The sequence below is a fragment of the Lampetra planeri genome, chromosome 60 (genome assembly GCF_965212315.1).
Source record: "Lampetra planeri chromosome 60, kcLamPlan1.2.h2, whole genome shotgun sequence".
Lineage (NCBI taxonomy): Eukaryota > Metazoa > Chordata > Hyperoartia > Petromyzontiformes > Petromyzontidae > Lampetra > Lampetra planeri.
The window spans coordinates 89,499-111,709 of NC_136166.1; the positions used below are offsets into that span (position 1 = coordinate 89,499).

The 22,211-nt window shown below is 54.2% G+C and overlaps 2 protein-coding genes across 2 annotated transcripts in view; both read right to left on the minus strand.

The window, feature by feature from the left end:
- Positions 1 to 8,993, minus strand: part of LOC144736289 (gamma-tubulin complex component 5-like) — a 28,247-nt gene extending 19,254 nt beyond the window's left edge. Inside the window, exons 1-8 of the mRNA XM_078618938.1 lie at positions 8,747 to 8,993; positions 7,102 to 7,259; positions 6,943 to 6,996; positions 5,771 to 5,879; positions 4,796 to 4,892; positions 3,493 to 3,566; positions 2,411 to 2,549; positions 784 to 901 (exon numbers count right to left, since the gene is read on the minus strand). Coding sequence (XP_078475064.1) covers positions 784 to 901; positions 2,411 to 2,549; positions 3,493 to 3,566; positions 4,796 to 4,892; positions 5,771 to 5,879; positions 6,943 to 6,996; positions 7,102 to 7,217 — 707 coding nt within the window. The 5' untranslated portion in view covers positions 7,218 to 7,259; positions 8,747 to 8,993. The remainder of the gene's footprint in view (positions 1 to 783; positions 902 to 2,410; positions 2,550 to 3,492; positions 3,567 to 4,795; positions 4,893 to 5,770; positions 5,880 to 6,942; positions 6,997 to 7,101; positions 7,260 to 8,746) is intronic.
- A 5,501-nt stretch (positions 8,994 to 14,494) lies between these two features.
- LOC144736252 (mitochondrial import inner membrane translocase subunit Tim8 A-like) lies at positions 14,495 to 17,027 on the minus strand. The gene is given in 4 exon segments (XM_078618874.1): positions 14,495 to 15,575; positions 16,701 to 16,821; positions 16,938 to 16,964; positions 16,966 to 17,027. Coding segments are annotated over 4 exon segments (345 nt in total). The 5' UTR covers positions 17,013 to 17,027; the 3' UTR covers positions 14,495 to 15,425.
- Positions 17,028 to 22,211: the final 5,184 nt, after the last annotated feature.

Genomic DNA, 22,211 nt, shown 5'->3' on the forward strand with positions numbered 1-22,211 from the left:
TGAACCGGTCCTGGGCCTCCCCTAGGTCGACTCAGCCTGAAATGAGTACCTGGTGTGGTGCGTCAACATCGCCACTGGGGAGACCAAAGGCGGCCGGGCATGGTGCTGGCCACCCACCCCCTCGTGTACCGTTCCGGCCTTCATAGGTGCTCGCGAACAGCACTTGCCCCTACAGTCTGTTAAGGCTACACGGGGGATCTTTGTCTGTGTAAGGTGTGGGGAGCGGTGGCACAACGGTTAGCGCTGCGCTGCCCCATGAACCCGTTCCCGCCAACGGCCAACACCGGTGACGATTAACTGAACCGGTCCTGGGCCTCCCCTAGGTCGATTCAGCCTTACATGAGTACCCAGTGCAATGTGTAGACATCGCCACTAGATGCAGACAAAGGCAGCCGGGAGTGGTGCTGGCCACCCACCCCCTCGTGTGCCGTGCCAGCCTTCATAGGTGCTGCTCGCTAACAGCACTTGCCCCTACGGTCTGTAAAGACTATGTGGGGCATCTTTTTCTTGTGTGTGTTCTTATTGTTGTTGGTGTGTGTGTGCACATGAGCATGTATGTACGTTTGTCTGTCTGTAAGTGGTTGTTTGTTATGTGGGTATGCTGCAAGGCGTATGTAATCACGTGTATGTGTACGTGCGTAATATGTGTGTGTGTCTAATCTGTACTCGTATATATACTAGGAGAGATATCACGAAATACACACAAGGGGGTAAGTTTGTCCCACCAGTTGTGAACACCGTGTCTTTACATAATACAACAGGGTGCTGTGTTCATGGCCTTACCAGGCCTTGGCCAAGTTGGAGTGGAGGTGAGCGCTACACGGGCAGTGGGGAGACGGGACAGCCCAGTATCGACGCACAAGGTGCTCACGGAGCCAGCGATAGTCACAGCTCTCCTTCTCTAAACACAACAACACACGCCACGTGCACCACCGACATCACCACGTGCATCACCGATGTCACCACGTGCATCACCGACGTCACCACCGACGTCACCATCGACGTCACCACCGACGTCACCACCGACGTCATCACCAACGTCACCACCAACCACCCCAATCACCGCTGCCGGCTCCCACCGGACGGAGCTCGAAAGGAGACACCTCTCTGGAGGGAGGGGATTTGGCCTACTCTTCCACGCCGATGCACGTACAGTCCCGTTCTCCGATGAGCGCGGATATAACAATGCGATGAACGTTGTTAGTAGCGGGGGAACGCTAAATTTGTTTTTTCTGTAGCGCGGATGCAGCTCCATCGGGCGAGCGGAACAAGCGGTCGTGCGGCAGCCTCGGCGAGGAACTGGGATGCTGCGAGATGCTTCCAGATGCTGCCCCACGCGCCTCGCTCGTTGTTCAGCCCCGTGTAACGCATCTCACGCGCTGACGCTTTACCCCTACATTGCATATTTATTCGTTATTTCACGCGTTTTTTTGTCAAGAACGCGGCGTTCTTCAGGAACGCAACTACTACCACGTCATATTCTTGGTTCTTTCGGTAAAGTCACGTAGAAGGGAAATAATAAAATAATACGTGACTTTACCGAAAGAACCAAGATTATGAATCCCTGCAGTCACGAAAGCTTTAAATCAAACTACTACCACGTTGTCGGAGGCAAAGGTCCCCCGTACAGCCTGAACAGGCTGTTGGGGCAAGTGCTGTTAGCGAGTAGCACCTATGAATGCCGGCACGGCACACGAAGGGGTGGGCAGCCAGCCCCACGCCCGGCCGCCTTTCTTTCCCCGGTGGCGATGTTTCCACACCGCACCAGGTACTCATCTGAGGCTGAGTCGACCTAGGGGAGGCCCATGATCGTTTCAGATAATCGTCACCGGTGTTGGCCGTGAACGGGAATCGAACACGGGTCGCCGGGTTCGTCGCGAAGCGGCACTAACCGCTACGCCACGGCTCACCACAGAACAGACTCTAGCAGGAACGAGCCGACGATCCATTTCGATCCAATTAATCCGCGGCGAGGTGTCCGTGCACGCGAGACGTGAGCAACGAGGTCGGTCTCGCGTGCAGGAGCGAGGGACGGACGGCGGAATCACGGCACGGTGAGATGGCGACGCTCATGACGATGATGACGATGATGATGATGCTGACAATGATGACGAGGCTGCTGATGATGACGATGCTGACGATGATGACGATGCTGACGATGCTGACGATGATGACGATGATGCTGACGATGATGATTATACTGACGATGATGACGATGATGACAATGACGATGATGACAATGACGATGATGACGATGCCGACGATGATGACGCTGATGATGATGACGATGATGACGATGATGCTGACGATGCTGACGATGATGACGATGATGACGATGCTGACGATGATGATTATGCCGATGATGCCGATGATGCTGATGCTGCCGACGACGACGATGATGAGCAAGAACCTGCTGGCTTTGAGACGTCCGTGCCCTTGGGAGGACCGGGGTGCAGCACGGGACTCCGATCGGCCTGAATCCCCGAGTCCACACGACGGAATCCTTTCTTTTCCTCATCCTCCTCCTCCTCATCCTCCTCCGACCACTCCTGCACAGACAGCAAGCGTGGCCCCGCACGTCGTTAACCGAGACAAATCTCCGGGAGGGTGCGTGCGTGCGTGCCACCCTGGGGCGCCACGCGTGTGCCGCGGGATGGGAGGTGGTGGGGGGCAGGGCTTGGTGACGTCACCGCAGCACCGGCCCGCGCCATGACACGGCCTCGTGGTAGGCACCAGACTCTGTTGGTCTCGCTACTTCACGGGGCGCCATCTCGGCGTGATCCGCCAACCCTGGATCACACGGGCATGAGCCGCAGCCACGCTCAGGATAAATCCGCCACGCTGGCTGGGAGATGTTAACTACCTCGCCTGGTCTACAGGAGGTCGTGGGTTCGATCCCGACCCTGACGATGCCTGCTGCTGTATATTTGGTCGCAAAAGCCGACGTGTTAAACTGTATATTTGGAGTTTGCGGTGTCTCGCTCAATCCCATGGCCGCGTGGATCTTTCTCCGTATTTAGAATCGACATCACGCGTTTTAATATTTGGCTGCCATAAATGTCCACGTGATAAGCTATCATTTGTGGCCAGGTGACTTCTGAAAAAAAGCTGCGTAGCTCAGTGGGGGCCTTACCTGGTAAAACAGTAATCCTAGTAAATAAATAAAAAAGTAGTGTGTGCGCATGTGTGCGTGTGTGCGCATGCGCGTGTGTGCGTGCGTGCGTGTGTGCGTGTGTACGTGTGCGTGCGTATGTGCGTGTGTGCGTGTGCGCGTGTGCGCGCGTGCGTGCGTGTGTGTGTGCGTGTGTGCGTGTGTGCGTGTGTGCGCATGCGTGTGTGCGCATGCGCGTGTGTGCGTGTGTACGTGTGTGCGTGTGTGTGTGTGCGTGTGTGCGTGTGTGCGTGTGTGCGCATGTGCGTGTGTGTGCGTGTACGTGTGTGCGTGTGTGTGCGTGTGTGCGTGTGTGCGTGTGTGCGTGTGTGCGTGCGTACGGGCGTGTCCGGGTAGGGTCCCGCGAAGACGTCTTCCCGCAGGTAGCTCGCCCAGTCAAACACCTCCTCCGCCGCTGGCGAAAAGATCAATGTCGAGAGGTCATCAGCCTTCTGTCATTCCTTGCTTCCTTCCGCCTAACTTCGTAACGTCGGATGTTGCAGTACCCACGTCGTGACGGGTACCGCAAGATCCGAGCGTGTCCGTCCAGTGCTCGTCGAGCTGCATAGGCTTCCGGTTGCCGATCGAACGCGTTACAAATGTCGCGCTCGTTACACACAAAACGCTTGACACAAATGAACCACAATACCTCGCTGGTCTAGTCAAGGCAACGCATAAACCACCCAGCAAACTTCGGTCATTCCTCGCAGCGGCTTAGGCTACCCCTCGCACAAAGACGGTGGTCGCCGCATCATCGCGCGTTTTCAGATGCCCTTCTGCGGCCGTCTGGAACGCTCTTTCCTTCCGATGTTAGGAAGCCACTGGAGCTATGCACTTTCAAATCAACATCATCATCTACATTGAAAACGACTTTCTTTCGAACTGCATTTTGTGTTAAGTTTGTTGTCATTCCCCCGCACCTCCGATTAGCACGTTTGGCTACGTACGGTGCGAAAGAAGCTCAACATTCGTACGTACGTAGCATGCAATCGACGACGCCAACGTCCGGCGACTGCTATAATCGCTTCGACATCGGCACCGCCAGCTGGATTAAGCTCTTCCCACTCTTACAGTCAGTCGGTGGCGTTCACTCGGAAGCTTTCAGCAATGCTAGCAATCAGAATCAGAATATTTATTTAGACTGCAGGAGTAATCCGATGAGCTAATGAAGCAATTCTTTTTCGCAGATATCAATTAGGGGCACGGGGTAAGAACGTCACAACAACAGTTACAACAGTAGTGCAATATACAAGAAAGTTAAACAAATCACCCAACTCGCATAGCAATGAAACTAAACCATCCCCATCCTAGCAGGCAAAGCCCACTGAGGCAGTCACTTCATTTTTAGTATCGCCGCTGCACCACCCCCCCACCACCCCCATCGCCTCCCCCACCAACCCCATGCTTCCCACCCCCCCCCCCCCGGCGTTGACCACCAGATGCGAACTGCAACGGCGACCTCCGCTACAATCACCGCCGCTGCTGCCGCAAGCTGCCGCAAGCTGTCGTAAGCTGCCGCAAGCTGTCGCAAGCTGTCGCCGCGCTAACGCGAGATCAGGATCGCAACATTTGTTCATCCCGGAGGAATCCGATGAGTTGTGAAGCTCTATTTGTTTCACAGGTGAGGGCGGCGGCCGCGGTTACCTGGAGGCTGGGCGACGGGGCGCTCCGTGTACTCGGTGTTCGACGGAGAAGCCGACAAGGCGAGCAGCAGGAAGAGCACGGCGTAGTGGGCCTCCGTCTGGCACGGCGCGCACGCGATCGACGTCATGATCGTCGTCATCGTCATCAACGTCGTCACCATCGTCGTCGTCATCGTCGTCATCATCGGCGTCGTCATCGTCATCGTCGCCGTCAACATCTGTGTGCGTGTGCGCCTCCAATTTCTTTCGCAACGTACGTAGCCGATCGTGCTCATCGGAGGTCCCTACAGGAGATCGCAACTACAAATTCGGAATCAACGGGAATCTCTCTCCCATAGACTGACACTGCCCCTAGACTCACAACCACCCATAGACTCAACACTACCCATTAACTCAACACTGCACCATAGCCTCAACACTACCCATAAACTCAACACTGCCCATTGACTAACACTACCCATAGACTCAACACTGCCCATAGACTGACACTACCCATAGACTCAACACTGCTACCCAGACTCAACACTACCCATAGACTACCACTGCCCATAGACTCAACACTGCCCATAGACTCAACACTACCCATAGACTAACACTACCCATAGACTCAACACCGCACCTCCGATTAGCAAGGCCGGCTACTTACGGTACACACGTACATATACAGGATGTCATGGGTGCGATCGCGACCCTGACGTCCGCTGTATATTTCGAGTTTGCATGCTCTCCCCGTGGTCGCGTGGATTTTTCTCCGGTTTTTGCCTCCACGTTTATGAACAACGTGACGTGCGTTTTTAGAGTATTTGGCTGCCGTAGATTTCTACGCGACTTCGTACAGCTGTCATTTGTGGTGGCCAGGGTCGCTTCTGAGCAAAGAGCTACAAAGTAGCTCAGTGGGGCCTTAGCTGTTAAAACAAAAATTGCTCAGTTTACTTCTAATTTAGTTTACTCCACTCCGGCGAGCCGATGGGCTCACATTGTGCTCGGTGGTGAGGAGGAGGGGAGAGTGTAGGAAGCCGTGGGTGAGGCTCCGCCAGCTGCCTGCCTTCAGCCCGTCCGAATGCACCAGCAGCTTCTCATGAATCCTGCGTGCGCACACGCGGGGGAGGGGGGGGGGTGGCAGCTTGCTCGTGATGGAGGCCTCTCCTGCGCCAGAGGTCGCAAACGGGTTTTGATTCCTTACCCGTACCCGTACCCAGCCGCACCAGGGGCGCAAATGGGTACCCGTACCCGTACCCGGCCGTACCCGTACCCTACCCGTACCCGGCCGGGTATCGGGTAAGGTACGGGTATCGGGTACCTGATTGCGACCTCTGGGATGAAGCCATTTTGCAGGCGCGGGTGGGTTGATTCTAGGAACTTGAATTGTGAGAAGAGACGTTGGGAAATGAGTGACAAACGGTTACTCACCAGTGACTCACGGTCTACCTGTACCCGGCCGCACCAGGGTCGCAAACGGGTACCCATACCCGGCTGGGTACGGGTAGCCGGGTATCGGGTAGGGTACGGGTATCGGGTACCCGATAGCGACCTCTGTCCTGCGCTGGGCTTACACTGAAGTGGCTTGGAGATACGTCTTATAATCCGGGGAATTCAGAGTCTTCCGGAAGAAATCTCTCTCTCTCTCTCCTCTCTACCCCACGTTAAAGCGGCGTGCTGAGAATGATCTTTCAGTGGGACAGTTACAGTGGCTCTTCAAAGCAATGAGGCGCACACGGTGGCAAGATGTTAACTACCTCGCCTGGTACACAGGAGGTCGTGGGTCCGAACTCGACCCTGACACCTGTTGTATATTTGCAATTTCCATGCGTGTCTCTCCCCGTGGTCGCATGGGTTTTCTCTGTTTTTATCCCTCCGCATTGAGAATCAACATCACGCGTTTAGAGTATTCGCCTGCTAGAAATTTCCACGTGATAAGCCACTTCGTATGGCTATCGTTTGTGGCCGGCTCGCTTCTGAAAAAAAGAGCTACATAGCTCAGTGGGCCTTACCTGGTAAAATAATAAAAATAGTGTCTAAGTTTAGTTTAGAAGTGAGTTGGGAGATCTCAGCCTGGGAACCAATGACCGCACAAACAAAATAGAGACAAAGCCACTCACGTTAATTTAGCCCTGCACTTCATTTTGCTAAATGCCACGCGTCACTCACCCATCTATTGCACGGATCACCTTGTGTCGGTCCACGTCCAGATATCGGTGAAACCTGTATAACAACAACAACAACAGTCACCACCATCGGCTTACACGTGCCAATTAGGTCGAGTAATCGAAGGCTTCTGAGATGATCAGACGGCGCAGCCGCACTCGCCTCAAGGTGGACGCCACGAAGCTGGTGGCCAGGGAGAAGTTGGCGGTGCCGGGCGCCAGTTCCGTGACGGCCCGAACCAGCTCGCGAGCCTGCCGCTCGGCCTCACGCCCCGCCATGCGGACTCGTGCCTCGCCTCCCGGAGCTGGGCAGGACGTCACCTGCAGCAGCAGGTAGCAGGAGCAGCAGCAGCAGCAGGAGCAGCAGCAGTAGCAGCAGCAGCAGCAGGAGCAGCAGCAGCAGGAGCAGCAGCAGCAGCAGCAGCAGGAGCAGCAGCAGGAGCAGCAGCAGCAGCAGCAGCAGGAGCAGCAGCAGCAGCAGCAGGAGCAGCAGCAGCAGCAGCAGCAGGAGCAGCAGCAGCAGCAGCAGCAGGAGCAGCAGCAGCAGCAGCAGCAGCAGGAGCAGCAGCAGCAGGAGCAGCAGCAGCAGCAGCAGGAGCAGCAGCAGCAGCAGCAGGAGCAGCAGCAGCAGCAGCAGGAGCAGCAGCAGCAGCAGGAGCAGCAGCAGCAGGAGCAGCAGCAGCAGCAGCAGGAGCAGCAGCAGCAGGAGCAGCAGGAGCAGCAGCAGCAGCAGGAGCAGCAGCAGCAGCAGCAGGAGCAGCAGCAGCAGCAGCAGGAGCAGCAGCAGCAGCAGGAGCAGCAGCAGCAGGAGCAGCAGCAGCAGCAGCAGGAGCAGCAGCAGCAGCAGGAGCAGCAGCAGCAGCAGCAGGAGCAGCAGGAGCAGCAGCAGCAGCAGGAGCAGCAGCAGCAGGAGCAGCAGCAGCAGCAGCAGGAGCAGGAGCAGCAGCAGCAGCAGGAGCAGCAGCAGCAGGAGCAGCAGCAGCAGCAGCAGGAGCAGCAGCAGCAGGAGCAGCAGGAGCAGCAGCAGCAGCAGGAGCAGCAGCAGCAGCAGCAGGAGCAGCAGCAGCAGCAGCAGGAGCAGCAGCAGCAGCAGGAGCAGCAGCAGCAGGAGCAGCAGCAGCAGCAGCAGGAGCAGCAGCAGCAGCAGGAGCAGCAGCAGCAGCAGCAGGAGCAGCAGGAGCAGCAGCAGCAGCAGGAGCAGCAGCAGCAGCAGCAGGAGCAGCAGCAGCAGCAGGAGCAGCAGCAGCAGCAGGAGCAGCAGCAGCAGCAGGAGCAGCAGCAGCAGCAGGAGCAGCAGCAGCAGCAGGAGCAGCAGCAGCAGCAGGAGCAGCAGCAGCAGCAGGAGCAGCAGCAGCAGCAGGAGCAGCAGCAGCAGCAGGAGCAGCAGCAGCAGCAATAGGAATACAGTCAGTAACCAGAAGCAGTAGCAGCAGCACAAGCAACAGTAACGCGTGTGTTGCCTCCGAAACGTCGTGATTTCATTTAGTTGTTTTTTCATTTAATTTTTTACATACGTGACTTTACCGAAAAAAACAAAGAGTACACACAGACAGACACACAGACAGACACACACAGACAGACACACACAGACACACACACAGACAGACACAGACACACACACACAGAAACACACAGACAGACACAGACAGACACACAGACACAGACACACACACAGACAGAGACACACAGACATACACACACAGAGACACACACACAGACAGACACACAGACACACACACAGACACACGTCACGGACTTCAACAATAAAGTTTCAGCCTCGCGAAGTATAAAGAAACCCCGCAACTTACAAACCACGCGGCTGGACGCTCTGGCCTGCAGCGCCCGTTCACTCCGATTCCTTCCTTCTGTTGGAAGCTTTTAAACACGAACACGCAACATTCACACGCAACTTTTACACGCAACTTTCACTCGCTCCACGTCTCGTTCGCCTGCACACTGTACATCCACTGTGCTTGATGTCGCCGTGACGTCACGGAGACGGTTGTTTCTAGTGACGTCACCACGTCTCGCGCGGTGACATCATCCCGCGCGTGAAACCGTTGATCGTGACGTCATCCCGCCAGCAGAACCGTTCGGCCTCGACGTCATCCCGCGCCTGAAACCGTCGGCGTGACGTCATACCACCAGCAGAACCGTCAGCCTTGACGTCATCCCGCGCGTGAAACAGTCGGCCGTGACGTCATCCCGCCAGCAGAACCGTCGGCCTTGACGTCATCCCGCGCGTGAAACCGTCGACCGTGACGTCATCCCGCGTGTGATCTTTCGGCCGTGCCGCGCGATGACAACCCTTGCTTTGTGTAAAAGCCGGGGATGGCCAGCGCGTGACGTAATACCGTGACATCACACAAGCGTTAACAATGCCGTGTATAACTTGTACTCCATGGCTACGATTAGGAAACTACTAAATTCTGTCTCTAAAGTGGCCTCTGTGGGTGGGTGAATGGGTGAGTGGTTGGGAGTGAGTGGGTGGGTTGGTGGCTGGGTAGGTGAGTGGGTGGGTAGGTGAGTGGGTGAGTGGATGAATGGGTGTGTGAGTGAATGGGTGAGTGGTTGGGAGTGAGTGGGTAGGTGGGTTGGTGGCTGGGTAGGTGAGTGGGTGGGTAGGTGAGTGGATGAATGGGTGTGTGAGTGAATGGGTGAGTGGTTGGGAGTGAGTGGGTAGGTGGGTTGGTGGCTGGGTAGGTGAGTGGGTGGGTAGGTGAGTGGGTGAGTGGATGAATGGGTGTGTGGGCGAATGGGTGAATGGTTGGGTGAGTGGGTAGGTGGGTTGGTGGCTGGGTAGGTGAGTGGGTGGGTAGGTGAGTGGGTGAGTGGATGAATGGGTGTGTGGGCGAATGGGTGAATGGTTGGGTGAGTGGGTAGGTGGGTTGGTGGCTGGGTAGGTGAGTGGGTGGGTAGGTGAGTGGATGAATGGGTGTGTGAGTGAATGGGTGAGTGGTTGGGAGTGAGTGGGTAGGTGGGTTGGTGGCTGGGTAGGTGAGTGGGTGGGTAGGTGAGTGGGTGAGTGGATGAATGGGTGTGTGGGTGAATGGGTGAGTGGTTGGGTGAGTGGGTAGGTGGGTTGGTGGCTGGGTAGGTGAGTGGGTGGGTAGGTGAGTGGGTGAGTGGATGAATGGGTGTGTGGGCGAATGGGTGAATGGTTGGGTGAGTGGGTAGGTGGGTTGGTGGCTGGGTAGGTGAGTGGGTGGGTAGGTGAGTGGGTGAGTGGATGAATGGGTGTGTGGGCGAATGGGTGAATGGTTGGGTGAGTGGGTAGGTGGGTTGGTGGCTGGGTAGGTGAGTGGGTGGGTAGGTGAGTGGGTGAGTGGATGAATGGGTGTGTGGGCGAATGGGTGAATGGTTGGGTGAGTGGGTAGGTGGGTTGGTGGCTGGGTAGGTGAGTGGGTGGGTAGGTGAGTGGGTGAGTGGATGAATGGGTGTGTGGGCGAATGGGTGAATGGTTGGGTGAATGGTTGGGTGAGTGGGTAGGTGAGTGAGTGGGTAGGTGAGTGGGTGGGTAGGTGAGTGGGTGAGTGGATGAATGGGTGTGTGGGTGAATGGGTGAGTGGTTGGGTGTGTGGGTGAATGGGTGAGTGGTTGGGTGAGTGGGTAGGTGGGTTGGTGGCTGGGTAGGTGAGTGGGTGGGTAGGTGAGTGGGTGAGTGGATGAATGGGTGTGTGAGTGAATGGGTGAGTGGTTGGGTGAGTGGGTAGGTGGGTTGGTGGCTGGGTAGGTGAGTGGGTGGGTAGGTGAGTGGGTGAGTGGATGAATGGGTGTGTGGGTGAATGGGTGAGTGGTTGGGTGAGTGGGTAGGTGAGTGGGTGGGTAGGTGAGTGGATGAATGGGTGTGTGGGTGAATGGGTGAGTGGTTGGGTGAGTGGGTAGGTGGGTTGGTGGCTGGGTAGGTGAGTGGGTGGGTAGGTGAGTGGGTGAGTGGTTGGGTGAGTGGGTAGGTGGGTTGGTGGCTGGGTAGGTGAGTGGGTGGGTAGGTGAGTGGGTGAGTGGGTGAATGGGTGAGTGGTTGGGTGAGTGGGTAGGTGGGTTGGTGGCTGGGTAGGTGAGTGGGTGGGTAGGTGAGTGGATGAATGGGGTGTGTGAGTGAATGGGTGAGTGGTTGGGTGAGTGGGTAGGTGGGTTGGTGGCTGGGTAGGTGAGTGGGTGGGTAGGTGAGTGGGTGAGTGGGTGAATGGGTGTGTGGGCGAATAGGTGAGTGGTTGGGTGAGTGGGTAGGTGGGTTGGTGGCTGGGTAGGTGAGTGGGTGGGTAGGTGAGTGGGTGAGTGGATGAATGGGTGTGTGGGCGAATGGGTGAATGGTTGGGTGAATGGTTGGGTGAGTGGGTAGGTGGGTTGGTGGCTGGGTAGGTGAGTGGGTGGGTAGGTGAGTGGGTGAGTGGATGAATGGGTGTGTGGGCGAATGGGTGAATGGTTGGGTGAATGGTTGGGTGAGTGGGTAGGTGGGTTGGTGGCTGGGTAGGTGAGTGGGTGGGTAGGTGAGTGGGTGAGTGGATGAATGGGTGTGTGGGCGAATGGGTGAGTGGTTGGGTGAGTGGGTAAGTGGGTTGGTGGCTGGGTAGGTGAGTGGGTGGGTAGGTGAGTGGGTGAGTGGATGAATGGGTGTGTGGGCGAATGGGTGAATGGTTGGGTGAGTGGGTAGGTGGGTTGGTGGCTGGGTAGGTGAGTGGGTGGGTAGGTGAGTGGGTGAGTGGATGAATGGGTGTGTGGGTGAATGGGTGAGTGGTTGGGTGAGTGGGTAAGTGGGTTGGTGGCTGGGTAGGTGAGTGGGTGGGTAGGTGAATGCGTGAGTGGATGAATGGGTGTGTGGGCGAATGGGTGAATGGTTGGGTGAGTGGGTAGGTGGGTTGGTGGCTGGGTAGGTGAGTGGGTGGGTAGGTGAATGCGTGAGTGGATGAATGGGTGTGTGGGCGAATGGGTGAATGGTTGGGTGAGTGGGTAAGTGGGTTGGTGGCTGGGTAGGTGAGTGGGTGGGTAGGTGAGTGGATGAATGGGTGTGTGGGCGAATGGGTGAATGGTTGGGTGAGTGGGTAAGTGGGTTGGTGGCTGGGTAGGTGAGTGGGTGGGTAGGTGAGTGGGTGAGTGGATGAATGGGTGTGTGGTTGAATGGGTGAGTGGTTGGGTGAGTGGGTAAGTGGGTTGGTGGCTGGGTAGGTGAGTGGGTGGGTAGGTGAATGCGTGAGTGGGTGAATGGGTGTGTGGGTGAATGGGTGAGAGGCAGAGGTGTAACGTACTTGAGTAATTTTACTTGATTACTGTACTTAAGTATTATTTTTGGGGATTTTTACTTTACTTGAGTACGAATAAAAATCAATACTTTTACTTACATTTTTTTAGGGAAAAAAGTACGTTTTACTCCTTACAATTTTATTTACAGTCAAAAAGTACTTACTTTTTGGAGATCACTTCATTCTATTTTCCCTTGCTATTACCAAACCAATTGAATTGCGCTTATGCCCAGTCTAATTTAAATGTTATTTATTCTGCCTATGAAAATCTTTTCACATTACATGAAATTGGTCAGACATCATGGGAACCTCATTTGCCAGTAAAAAGTATGATAAATGTTTTTTTACCCTTTTATCTGGCAACAAAACTGATACCTTTTTACAAGGAGTCATATTTGCATAGACCACAATACCTGCAGTCATAATGCAAACAAAAAACCTAACTCTGATAATGTGCACTGTCCTTGACTATTATATTTGGGTCCAACCCATGTGAGACTAGGCTCTAAGGAAAGCTGTCTCGGGTGTGGACCAATCAACTTCAAGGACAGGGGGGGGGCGTGAGCCCCCACACAGTACATCAGTTGCGTGTTGTACATGTTGTGGCTTGGCTCTCAACACACCGGTGGTGCTGTACTCGTAACGAATTGGCACGTTCGGTTTACGTGCCGAACCTTACTAATTGGCCGTGTCGGGCGCTGGCGGGTTTAATGACACATTCATATCTTCACGCGATCGAACCCAAAAAAAAACCTCTATTATGGATATTGCTCGCGAAGGCCTACGTGTTAAAACGCACACACGCACGTACGTACGTACGTACGCAACTCTCATTTTCCGCAGGTGTGGTGTGCACACGTACCACCCTTTGGTACATGCTGTACCACTAGGGGCGAGTGATATTCCCGGCGTCGGAACACGGACTGCGAGAGTTGTACAGCCTCGTGTCCTGTCCAATGGCACCACCGGTCCTGCGTCTCGTCATTTAAAACAAGTATAACCCGTAAAAACAAAGTTTTTCACTATAAATCCTTTATATGCGTGGCGGCTAGAGTCCTCTCGTCCTCTGGCTTGAGATGGCTGCCACCTATGGGTCAGATGATTGCATTGCACCATTAAGCAATTGGTAATTAAATATATTTTTGTCCTAAAAAGTGTAAAATTTTGGAAAAAATTTTTCACGAACATTAATTGTCACGCACAACGAGTCTGTGTGGAAAATGTCAGCTCGTTTGGATCACGGGAAGTGGGTTAAAAAACGACCGAAAGATTTGCCCGGTCGTAAGCAAGCAAGCGAACTTAATATAAAGGATTTAAAAAAGTCCGGCACTCTGGCACATGGTAGGAGTTCGGGTATCCATATATTTGTTTTAAATAAACAGCGATTTATGTCAATGCACAGACGTGTGGGTGGGTATGTGCGTACGTGCGTGGGTACGTGCGTGGGTACGTGCAAATATTAAGAGGCTACGGAGTAGGTCCGCGCGGTTGTCACAGATCCACGGTGCTGGGGATATTCTTCGGGAAAGCGAACGAACGAGTCTTTAGGGAGCTGGATCGCTCCTGAAGAAGCGGCTCTCGACCACGTCGACCGAAACGTCAGACAACTTTGCAGAGCACGCGCGCACAACACCGGCATGGCTTTCCGTCATAGTCACGTGACCCTGACGTCAAAAGCGATGACGCGATCGAATAAAACAAGCGGCTCGTGTCTTTCATTCAAAAATTAAAAAAAAAACTCGCTGCAAGCCACTTCGACGAGGCCTCGGCAAGGCAAGGTAAATACGAGCCTACCTTTACCCTACCTTTTACTTTACCACAATACAATCGTTCTACCCTTAGCTTTCACCATTAGCAAGGTAAGGTAACAGGTCAAAAAGCAACGAGCCTACCTTTACCCTACCCTTTACCATTACCCCATACAAATTACCTGATTACAGGGTAATTACTGGGGTACTACTACACATGAAAAAGGTGTATAACAGTTAAATGCGAGGTAGAGCGCTTTACTCATATAGAATACTCCAGATGATTCCAATTTTAAATGGAGGCCACGGACTGCGCCACGGAGCTTCTAGCGAGCGGTAAACAACGTGTTCACCGGATAATACTTCACGCTACATTTACCCTACCCTTTACCTTAGCCCTTGGCATGTCGACAATTTACCCTTTAACCCGGTAAAAAGGGTAAATTACCCTACCTTGCCGAGGCCTAGCTCCGACACATGGGTCTCACCGTACCGTAACCAACCGAGATGAACGTCTGCTCGGGGCTCGCAGACCGAAAGACTGTAGAAAATGTCATGCGGCGAGATATTTAGCGGAAAACCATTTTAATAATCAATCGGGCGATCAAAATTGGGCTCCGCATGCGGCAGCCGACGTTTCAGCGCAAGGCCTTCGTCCGCCGGCCGTGGACGGACCGCGTGGTCGACAATGGCCGTCTCCACGGCGGCACGCCACGGGGTTTTCGGTATGACGTCGCTCTCTGCGCCGAAACGAGGGGAGCCCACAAACCGTGAAGACGGCAGCGCCATTTGCGGGCGGTTACGCAAGTTCACCCGCGGCCTCGATTCGTGGGCCCACTCTCTGGATGCCGGGCCTCCGCCAAAGCCGTAAGGGGCGTGGGGAGGGGAGGGGACCGTTGTGGTTGTTTGACCGGACTTCACCGAGCTGCTCAGTGCGGTGAAGGTGGTGGGGGAATGAGAGCGAAGGCGTGATGATTGTACAGCCGCACTCTCCTCTGCTTATATAATCCCAGTGGTCTTGTCAGCTGACGGGGAGCATAGTATACAGTACAACGATGGATTCTGGCGCATTGTACATGTGCACGGGCGAGCGAGTGAATCTGTACCAGTGTCGTATGAGCGTGCGAGTATTTGTATCGGGCGCCTTTGACAGTACACATGGCCTCAAAGTGCACCTAGCCTGACACAACTGCTGCACTGGTGATGTCACCCCCACTTAGTGAGACATGACGGCTGTGTGCGTGTGTGCGCGCGTGTCTACGTGCATACGTGCGTACGCTGCATGCGTACGATCGCTAGCATGCAGCGCCTGTGCGTGCGTGCCCATCACAAGGACGGCCTGTGCGTGTGTACGTGTGACTGTGCATGCATCCACGTGCGTGTCCCACGTGCATGCTGTGACTTGAGTGTGCACACGCACGCACGCACACACACGCACGCACGCACACACACGCACGCACACACGCACACACGCACGCGCACGGAGCATCGGATCCTCTTCACTCGCCCATGCCCAGCCGCCCCTTGCTGTTCTGCTCCAGACGGTTGAGCACGAACTTGCTCGTGTCGATGAATCTTCCCACGCAGTTCACGAGGCACACCTCTGTGCGGCTGTCCAGCTTGGGTCCGGGCTTGTCCATGCATTTCTCCTGCACACGCACACACACGCACACACACACACACACGCACACACGCGCACACACACGCACGCACACACGCGCACACACACGCGCACACACACACACGCACGCACAGACAAAAAGGTTCCCGCCGCCGTACACTATTTAATTTGCAGAAACTCACCGAGGTACTTGGCTCAGAAGCCACCTGGCTATGACAAGTGATAGCTCAACGAAGTGTGGGTGTTCATCGCAGCAGCCAAATGCTCTAAACGCGTGACGTTGATCCTAAAATGTGGAGGGAAAAACCGGAGGACCCGGAGAAAAATCACAGCGAGAGACACACGCAAACTCCAACACTGCCCACAGACTCAACACTGCCCATAGACTCAACACTGCCCACAGACTCAACACTGCCCAGAATGAACACTGCCCATAGACTCAACACTGCACCATAGACTCAACACTGCACCTCCCCACTTCGCACGGCTGGCTACATACGGTGTGAGAGAAGTTCAACATACATTCGGAAAAGGTTCTTCATTCATCAGTGACCACACGTGGATGTTTACGACGGTCTCATTCCACGAATGAACGAGCAGCGCAGTTGCTCAGCCGACGGTCCCTTCACGATGTAACAAGACAGACATGTTGGGGGCTTCTTTGCGCGCACGTGCCCTGGCACCGTGACCTTGTGACCTTGCGGCCTTGCACGCCCCACTTGCTGGCAACGACGGCTCTGCGTCCAGCCGCGAACGAGCGAATGGGTGAACGAATAAGGCGAGTGAATGAGTGAAGGAATAAGTGATTGAATGTGGGAGGCTCACGCAGCGCACGTGTCCGTCACGCTGTGCACCACTTGCTGGAAGCGCTGCCGCTGCGTCTCGAGTGAATGACCGAGTGAATGACTGAGTGAATGAACGAGCGAATGACTAAGTGAATGAATGACCGAGTGAACGACTGAATGAACGACTGAGTGAACGACTAAGTGAACGACTGAGTGAATGACCGAGTGAATGAATGACCGAGTGAACGACTGAGTGAACGAGTAAGTGAACGACTACGTGAACGACCCAGTGAACGACCGAGTGAATGAATGACCGAGTGAATGACTGAATGAACGATCGAGTGAACGACCGAATGAACGAGTCTCACCCAGCACATGTCCGTCACGCTGTGCACCACTTGCTGGAAGCGCTGCCGCTGCGTCTCGCTCTCGATGAACCGCTGCAGCTCAGGGTCGGCCTGTGGCGCTCCCTCCACCATCATGTCGATCCTGTCCACACAAGGGACAGGGGGGTAAACGAGACGAGGAGCGTTTTTATTTTAATCGTTCGCGAACGATGAAAAGGAACGAAACGACACGAACTCCACAGGCCCCGCGCGTGTCACCTTGCGGCTCGTGAGCGGCACTGTGGAAAGGGGGGTGACGTCACGCGAAACGCGACGGAGTAATCAGGCGGCCATCTTACGTAGGGTAATGACACAGACAAAGACCTCCTCCCGTATAGCCTTAACAGGCTGTAGGGGCAAGTGCTGTTAGCGAGGACCTATGAAGGCGGAACGACACACGAGGGGGTGGGTGGCCAGCACCACGCCCGACCGCCTTTGTCTCCCTAGTGGCGATGTTTTTACACACCACATGAGATACTCATTTGAGGCTGAGTCGACCTAGGGAAGACCCAGGAGCGGTTCAGATAATCGTCACTCGGTGTTGGCCGTGAGCGGGAACAAACTCGGCTCGCCAGGTTCAGGAACGCAGCGCGCAAACCGCTGCACCACCGCTCCCCCACCCGCACCCCCCACCACGCACGTGGCCCAAGGATTCAATGGAGTCGTCCCTTACAAAGATGGCCGCCAATCGCGCACGTTTCCGTCTCGGCCCTGGCGTTGACTGCGGACGGTCCTCGACTTACGAACGGAGTGACGTCACCCTCCCCCCAACGGGGACCGTTCGTAAGTCGATTTTTTCGTATCTCGGAACTCAAAATGTAATTAGAAAAGCGCTCAGTGTTGTAATATTTTGTTATGGTTTAAAAAGGGAGGGGGGGCTATTGTTGAACTCATGAATAAGAATAAATATTGTACATTTGCACGTAATACTGTAATAAATGCTGTAAATAAAACTTAGAATAAAATAACATGAAAATAAATTGTTTTTCACTTACCTTGAGTCGTGATTCCGGCTTGTTTGTCGGAAGGGGGGTGTGCAACAGGTGAGATGTTGGAACTCATCACGCCAGCCGCCCACCCAGCCACTCGCCCGCCCAGCCACTCGCTCGCCCAGCCACTCGCTCGCCCAGCCACTCGCTCACCCAGCCACTCACTCGTCCAGCCACTCACTCGTCCAGCCACTCACTCGTCCAGCCACTCACTCGTCCAGCCACTCACCCAGCCACTCACTCAGCCACTCACTCACCCAGCCACTCACTCACCCAGCCACTCACTCACTCAGCCACTCACTCACCCAGCCACTCACTCACCCAGCCACTCACTCACCCAGCCACTCACTCACTCAGCCACTCACTCACCCAGCCACTCACTCACCCAGCCACTCACTCACCCAGCCACTCACTCACTCAGCCACTCACTCACTCAGCCACTCACTCACCCAGCCACTCACTCACACAGCCACTCACTCACTCAGCCACTCACTCACTCAGCCACTCACTCACCCAGCCACTCACCCACCCAGCCACTCACTCACCCAGCCACTCACTCACTCAGCCACTCACTCACCCAGCCACTCACTCACCCAGCCACTCACTCACCCAGCCACTCACTCACGGCAGGAGTCCAAAGAACCAAGAATATAAAACTAAACAATCTTACTTCACCAGGTAACGGCTACCGAGCTGTTAAGTTATTTTTCAGAAGCGACCTGGCCGCAAATAATAGTTCAACGAATGTGCTTGTCATTAATGTAGAAATGTATAGCAGCCGCCCAACACAGTTATGTAATAATAATGAATAATAATTTACACGTATAAAGCACCCTGAAACAATCGTTCTCAGGGCGCTAAGAAGTGACCATCACCCAAGACGCTGCTGCCACCACTCGTCGCGAGCAGCACTTCTGTTCTGGCTCATGAACTCTTACTGGTAGGAACCTCCTGGTTACACCAGCCCACAGGGGATTATTGTGTCCGTCGTGCAGGGAGGGGCTGGGTGGGGAGGGGCTGGGTGGAGAGGGGAGGGTGGGGAGGGGCTGGGTGGAGAGGGTGGGGAGGGCTGGGTGGGGGGTGGGAGGGCTGGGGCTGGGTGGGGAGGGGCTGGTCACCCCGTGGTGCCCTTATAAAACTCAACGTTTAACCTACTCAAGCCGGCTTGTGCCCGCCCTCACAGTCGGGCATATTTGCGGAATACACCACGCCGCCGTTGACCCTGGCCATTGACAGAGCGACCCAACGTTCCTACCAGCTCCCTCCGCAGGACAATGTGTTTAAACCAGGAGCCACCACCTCTCCCGAGTCGCCTCCAGGACCGCTCCTACAACCATGGGGGGGGGGGGGGGGTAGTTTTGTGGGGTTTTTATTATTCCAAAGCCCCCTGGCAGTGCGGTTACGCATCTGTCTTCTGAAAAGAAAAAAAAAAACCTTTCCAATATTTTAGTTTTTCTCTCTGTTCTGTGGAGTCGTTTCAGGTCACGTGTCCGAAGGGGTCCCGTGTCCAGTGGACCGGAGCAGCCACCGCGGCTTGGGTCGATGTGCTCCCCCCGTTCACGGCCACCGACTATCCAAACCGGTGCTGGGCGTCCCCCCCCCTAGGTCGACTCGGCCTCAAAGGAGTACCTGGTGTGGTGTGGTAACAACATCGCCAGGGCCAGGCGTGGTGTTGGCCACCCACCTTACCTCGTGGTAGGCACCACACTGTTGGTGGGTGCCTCGCTCCTTAACGGGGCTCCATCTCGGCGTGATCCGCCAACCCCGGGCATGAGCCGCCGCCGTGCTAGGAATAAATCCACCACGGTGGCTGGGAGATGTTAACTACCTCGCCTGGTATGCAGGAGGTCGTGGGTTCGATACCGATCCTGACGTCTGTTGTACATTTGGAGTTTGCGTGTCTCTCTCCCCTGGGTCGCGTGGATCTCTCAGATTTTCCCCTCCACATTTAGAATCGACATCATGCGATTAAGAGAATTTGGACGCGATACATTTCCACGTGATCAGCCACTTTCGTCGAGGTATCATCCGTGGCCAGGAGGCTTCTGAAAGAGCTGTGTAGCTCAGTGGAGCCTTAACTGCTCAAATATAAACGTAGTTTAGTTCATGAGAATAGGTTTTCCCATTTTTTTCTGCCAACAAAAAACTGTGTTAAGATATATATTCTTGGTTCTTTCGGTAAAGTCACGTAGAAGGGAAATTATAAAATAATAAAAATATAAAACAATAAAAATTCTCACGTTTCGACTGCAACACAAGCAATCTTCATCAGGTGTGAAATCCACAAATTTTCTTGTTGGAGTTTGCGTGTCTCTCAACATCACGCGTTTAGAGTGTTTGGCTGCGATGAATGCCCACGTGATGATGAGCCACTTTGTTGAGCTATCAATTGTGGCCAGGTCGCTTCCGAAAGAGCTTAATGGCTTAGTGGACCTTATCTGGTAAAAATAACAAATAGTTTATATTCTTGGTTCTTTCGGTAAAGTCACGTAGAAGGGAAACAATAAAATAATAAAAATATAAAATAATACAAATTCTCACGTTTCGACTGCAACACGAGCAATCATCATCAGGTGTGAAATTCACAGCAAGAAAATTTGTGGATTTCACACCTGATGATGATTGCTTGTGTTGCAGTCGAAACGTCGTGAGAATTTTTATTGTTTAATATTTTTATTATTTTATTATTTCCCTTCTACGTGACTTTTCCGAAAGAACCAAGAATGAATCCCTGCAGTCACGAAAGCTTTAAATCAAAATTTAAATGTGTTAAGATGTTAAAACACCAAACTGAAACCTTTTACAGGGTATCACGTGTGCATTAACCACAATACTTGTGCTCAGAATGCAAACGAAAACCACACTGATAATAAATGCATCGACTTTGAAGCTGATTTGTCCACACCAGAGACAGCTTTCTTTTGAGCCTCGTCTCAAACGGTGCGAGACCAGAGGATGCCCAAAGGCGTACCGCACAAAGACAACGCACTATCAGAGTAATGAGGGCTGGGGGTGAGCAACTACATCATGGGACCTACTTTGCCAGTTCATGCAGACAGGATTCCTTGTAAAAGGTTAAAGTTTGGTGTGTTAACAACTTAACACAGCTGTTTTGTTTCCAGAAAAAATGGGAAAACCTATTCTATTTTGGTACTGGCAAAGGAGGTCTTATGATGTAGTTTAATTTAATTGAATAAATCCACACCACGTCTGGCAAATGCCACGTGTTTCCCCAGGAGTTGCACAGAGTCTCAAGACATTGTTTCCAGGAGGTCCCTGCCACACCGGGGATGTCCGGCGAATCTCCTCCGCACGTTTACCCGGATGTTAACAAGTGCGTTTCAATAAAGCGTACAAATGCATAACGTTCGAGTCATATTATGACAAAGTACTTTATTCATGATAATGAATAATCACAGGTATATAAAAAGCACACGGTTAAGGCATATATTCTCCTCCGACTTTTCTTCCTTTTCCATGGATTAAATGTTGCAAATGATGTTACGCGGTATTTTTTTTTCATTTGAACACTATGTACACACACACACACGCCGTGTCGCAGACAAGGGGTCTGTAATAATAAGAAATTGTTAAAAAGTCCAGGCCACAGACATCGCCGGAGATTCTAAAAGCACCCGCCCCCCCCCGCCTCCGAATGACTCCCCGTGCCCACGGCGCGATCTATCGGACGCAAAGGTGGAGTGTGGGTGGGCTACTTGGGCTAGTTAGTGTGGATATTGCTACTGCACGTGTAGGGGAACTCGGTAACGAGAGCTGCAGGGGGCGCAACAAAAAAACCCTTTCCCGCCGGTGGAACGGTTTGTTGTGTAGGCGGGCGACGACTCTGCGCTCGGAACGCCGGCCCTCGCTGTCTTCTTCAGTGGCAGGGTGAGAGTGGCTGGGTGAGTGAGTGGCTGGGTGAGTGGCTGGGTGAGTGAGTGGCTGGGTGAGTGAGTGGCTGGGTGAGAGTGAATGGCTGGGTGGGTGAGTGGCTGGGTGAGTGAGTGGCTGGGTGAGTGAGTGGCTGGGTGAGAGTGAATGGCTGGGTGGGTGAGTGGCTGGGTGAGTGGCTGGGTGAGTGAGTTGCTGGGTGAGTGAGTGGCTGGCTGAGAGTGAATGGCTGGGTGGGTGAGTGGCTGGGTGAGTGAGTGGCTGGGTGAGTGGCTGGGTGAGTGAGTGGCTGGGTGAGTGAGTGGCTGGGTGAGTGAGTGGCTGGGTGAGTGAGTGGCTGGGTGAGTGAGTGGCTGGGTGAGAGTGAATGGCTGGGTGGGTGAGTGGCTGGGTGAGTGAGTGAGTGGCTGGCTGAGTGGCTGGGTGAGTGAGTGGCTGGGTGAGTGAGTGGCTGGGTGAGTGAGTGGCTGGGTGAGTGAGTGGCTGGGTGAGTGAGTGGCTGGGTGAGTGAGTGGCTGGCTGGGTGAGTGGCTGGGTGGGTGAGTGGCTGGGTGAGTGAGCGGCTGGGTGGGTGAGTGGCTGGGTGAGAGTGAATGGCTGGGTGGGTGAGAGT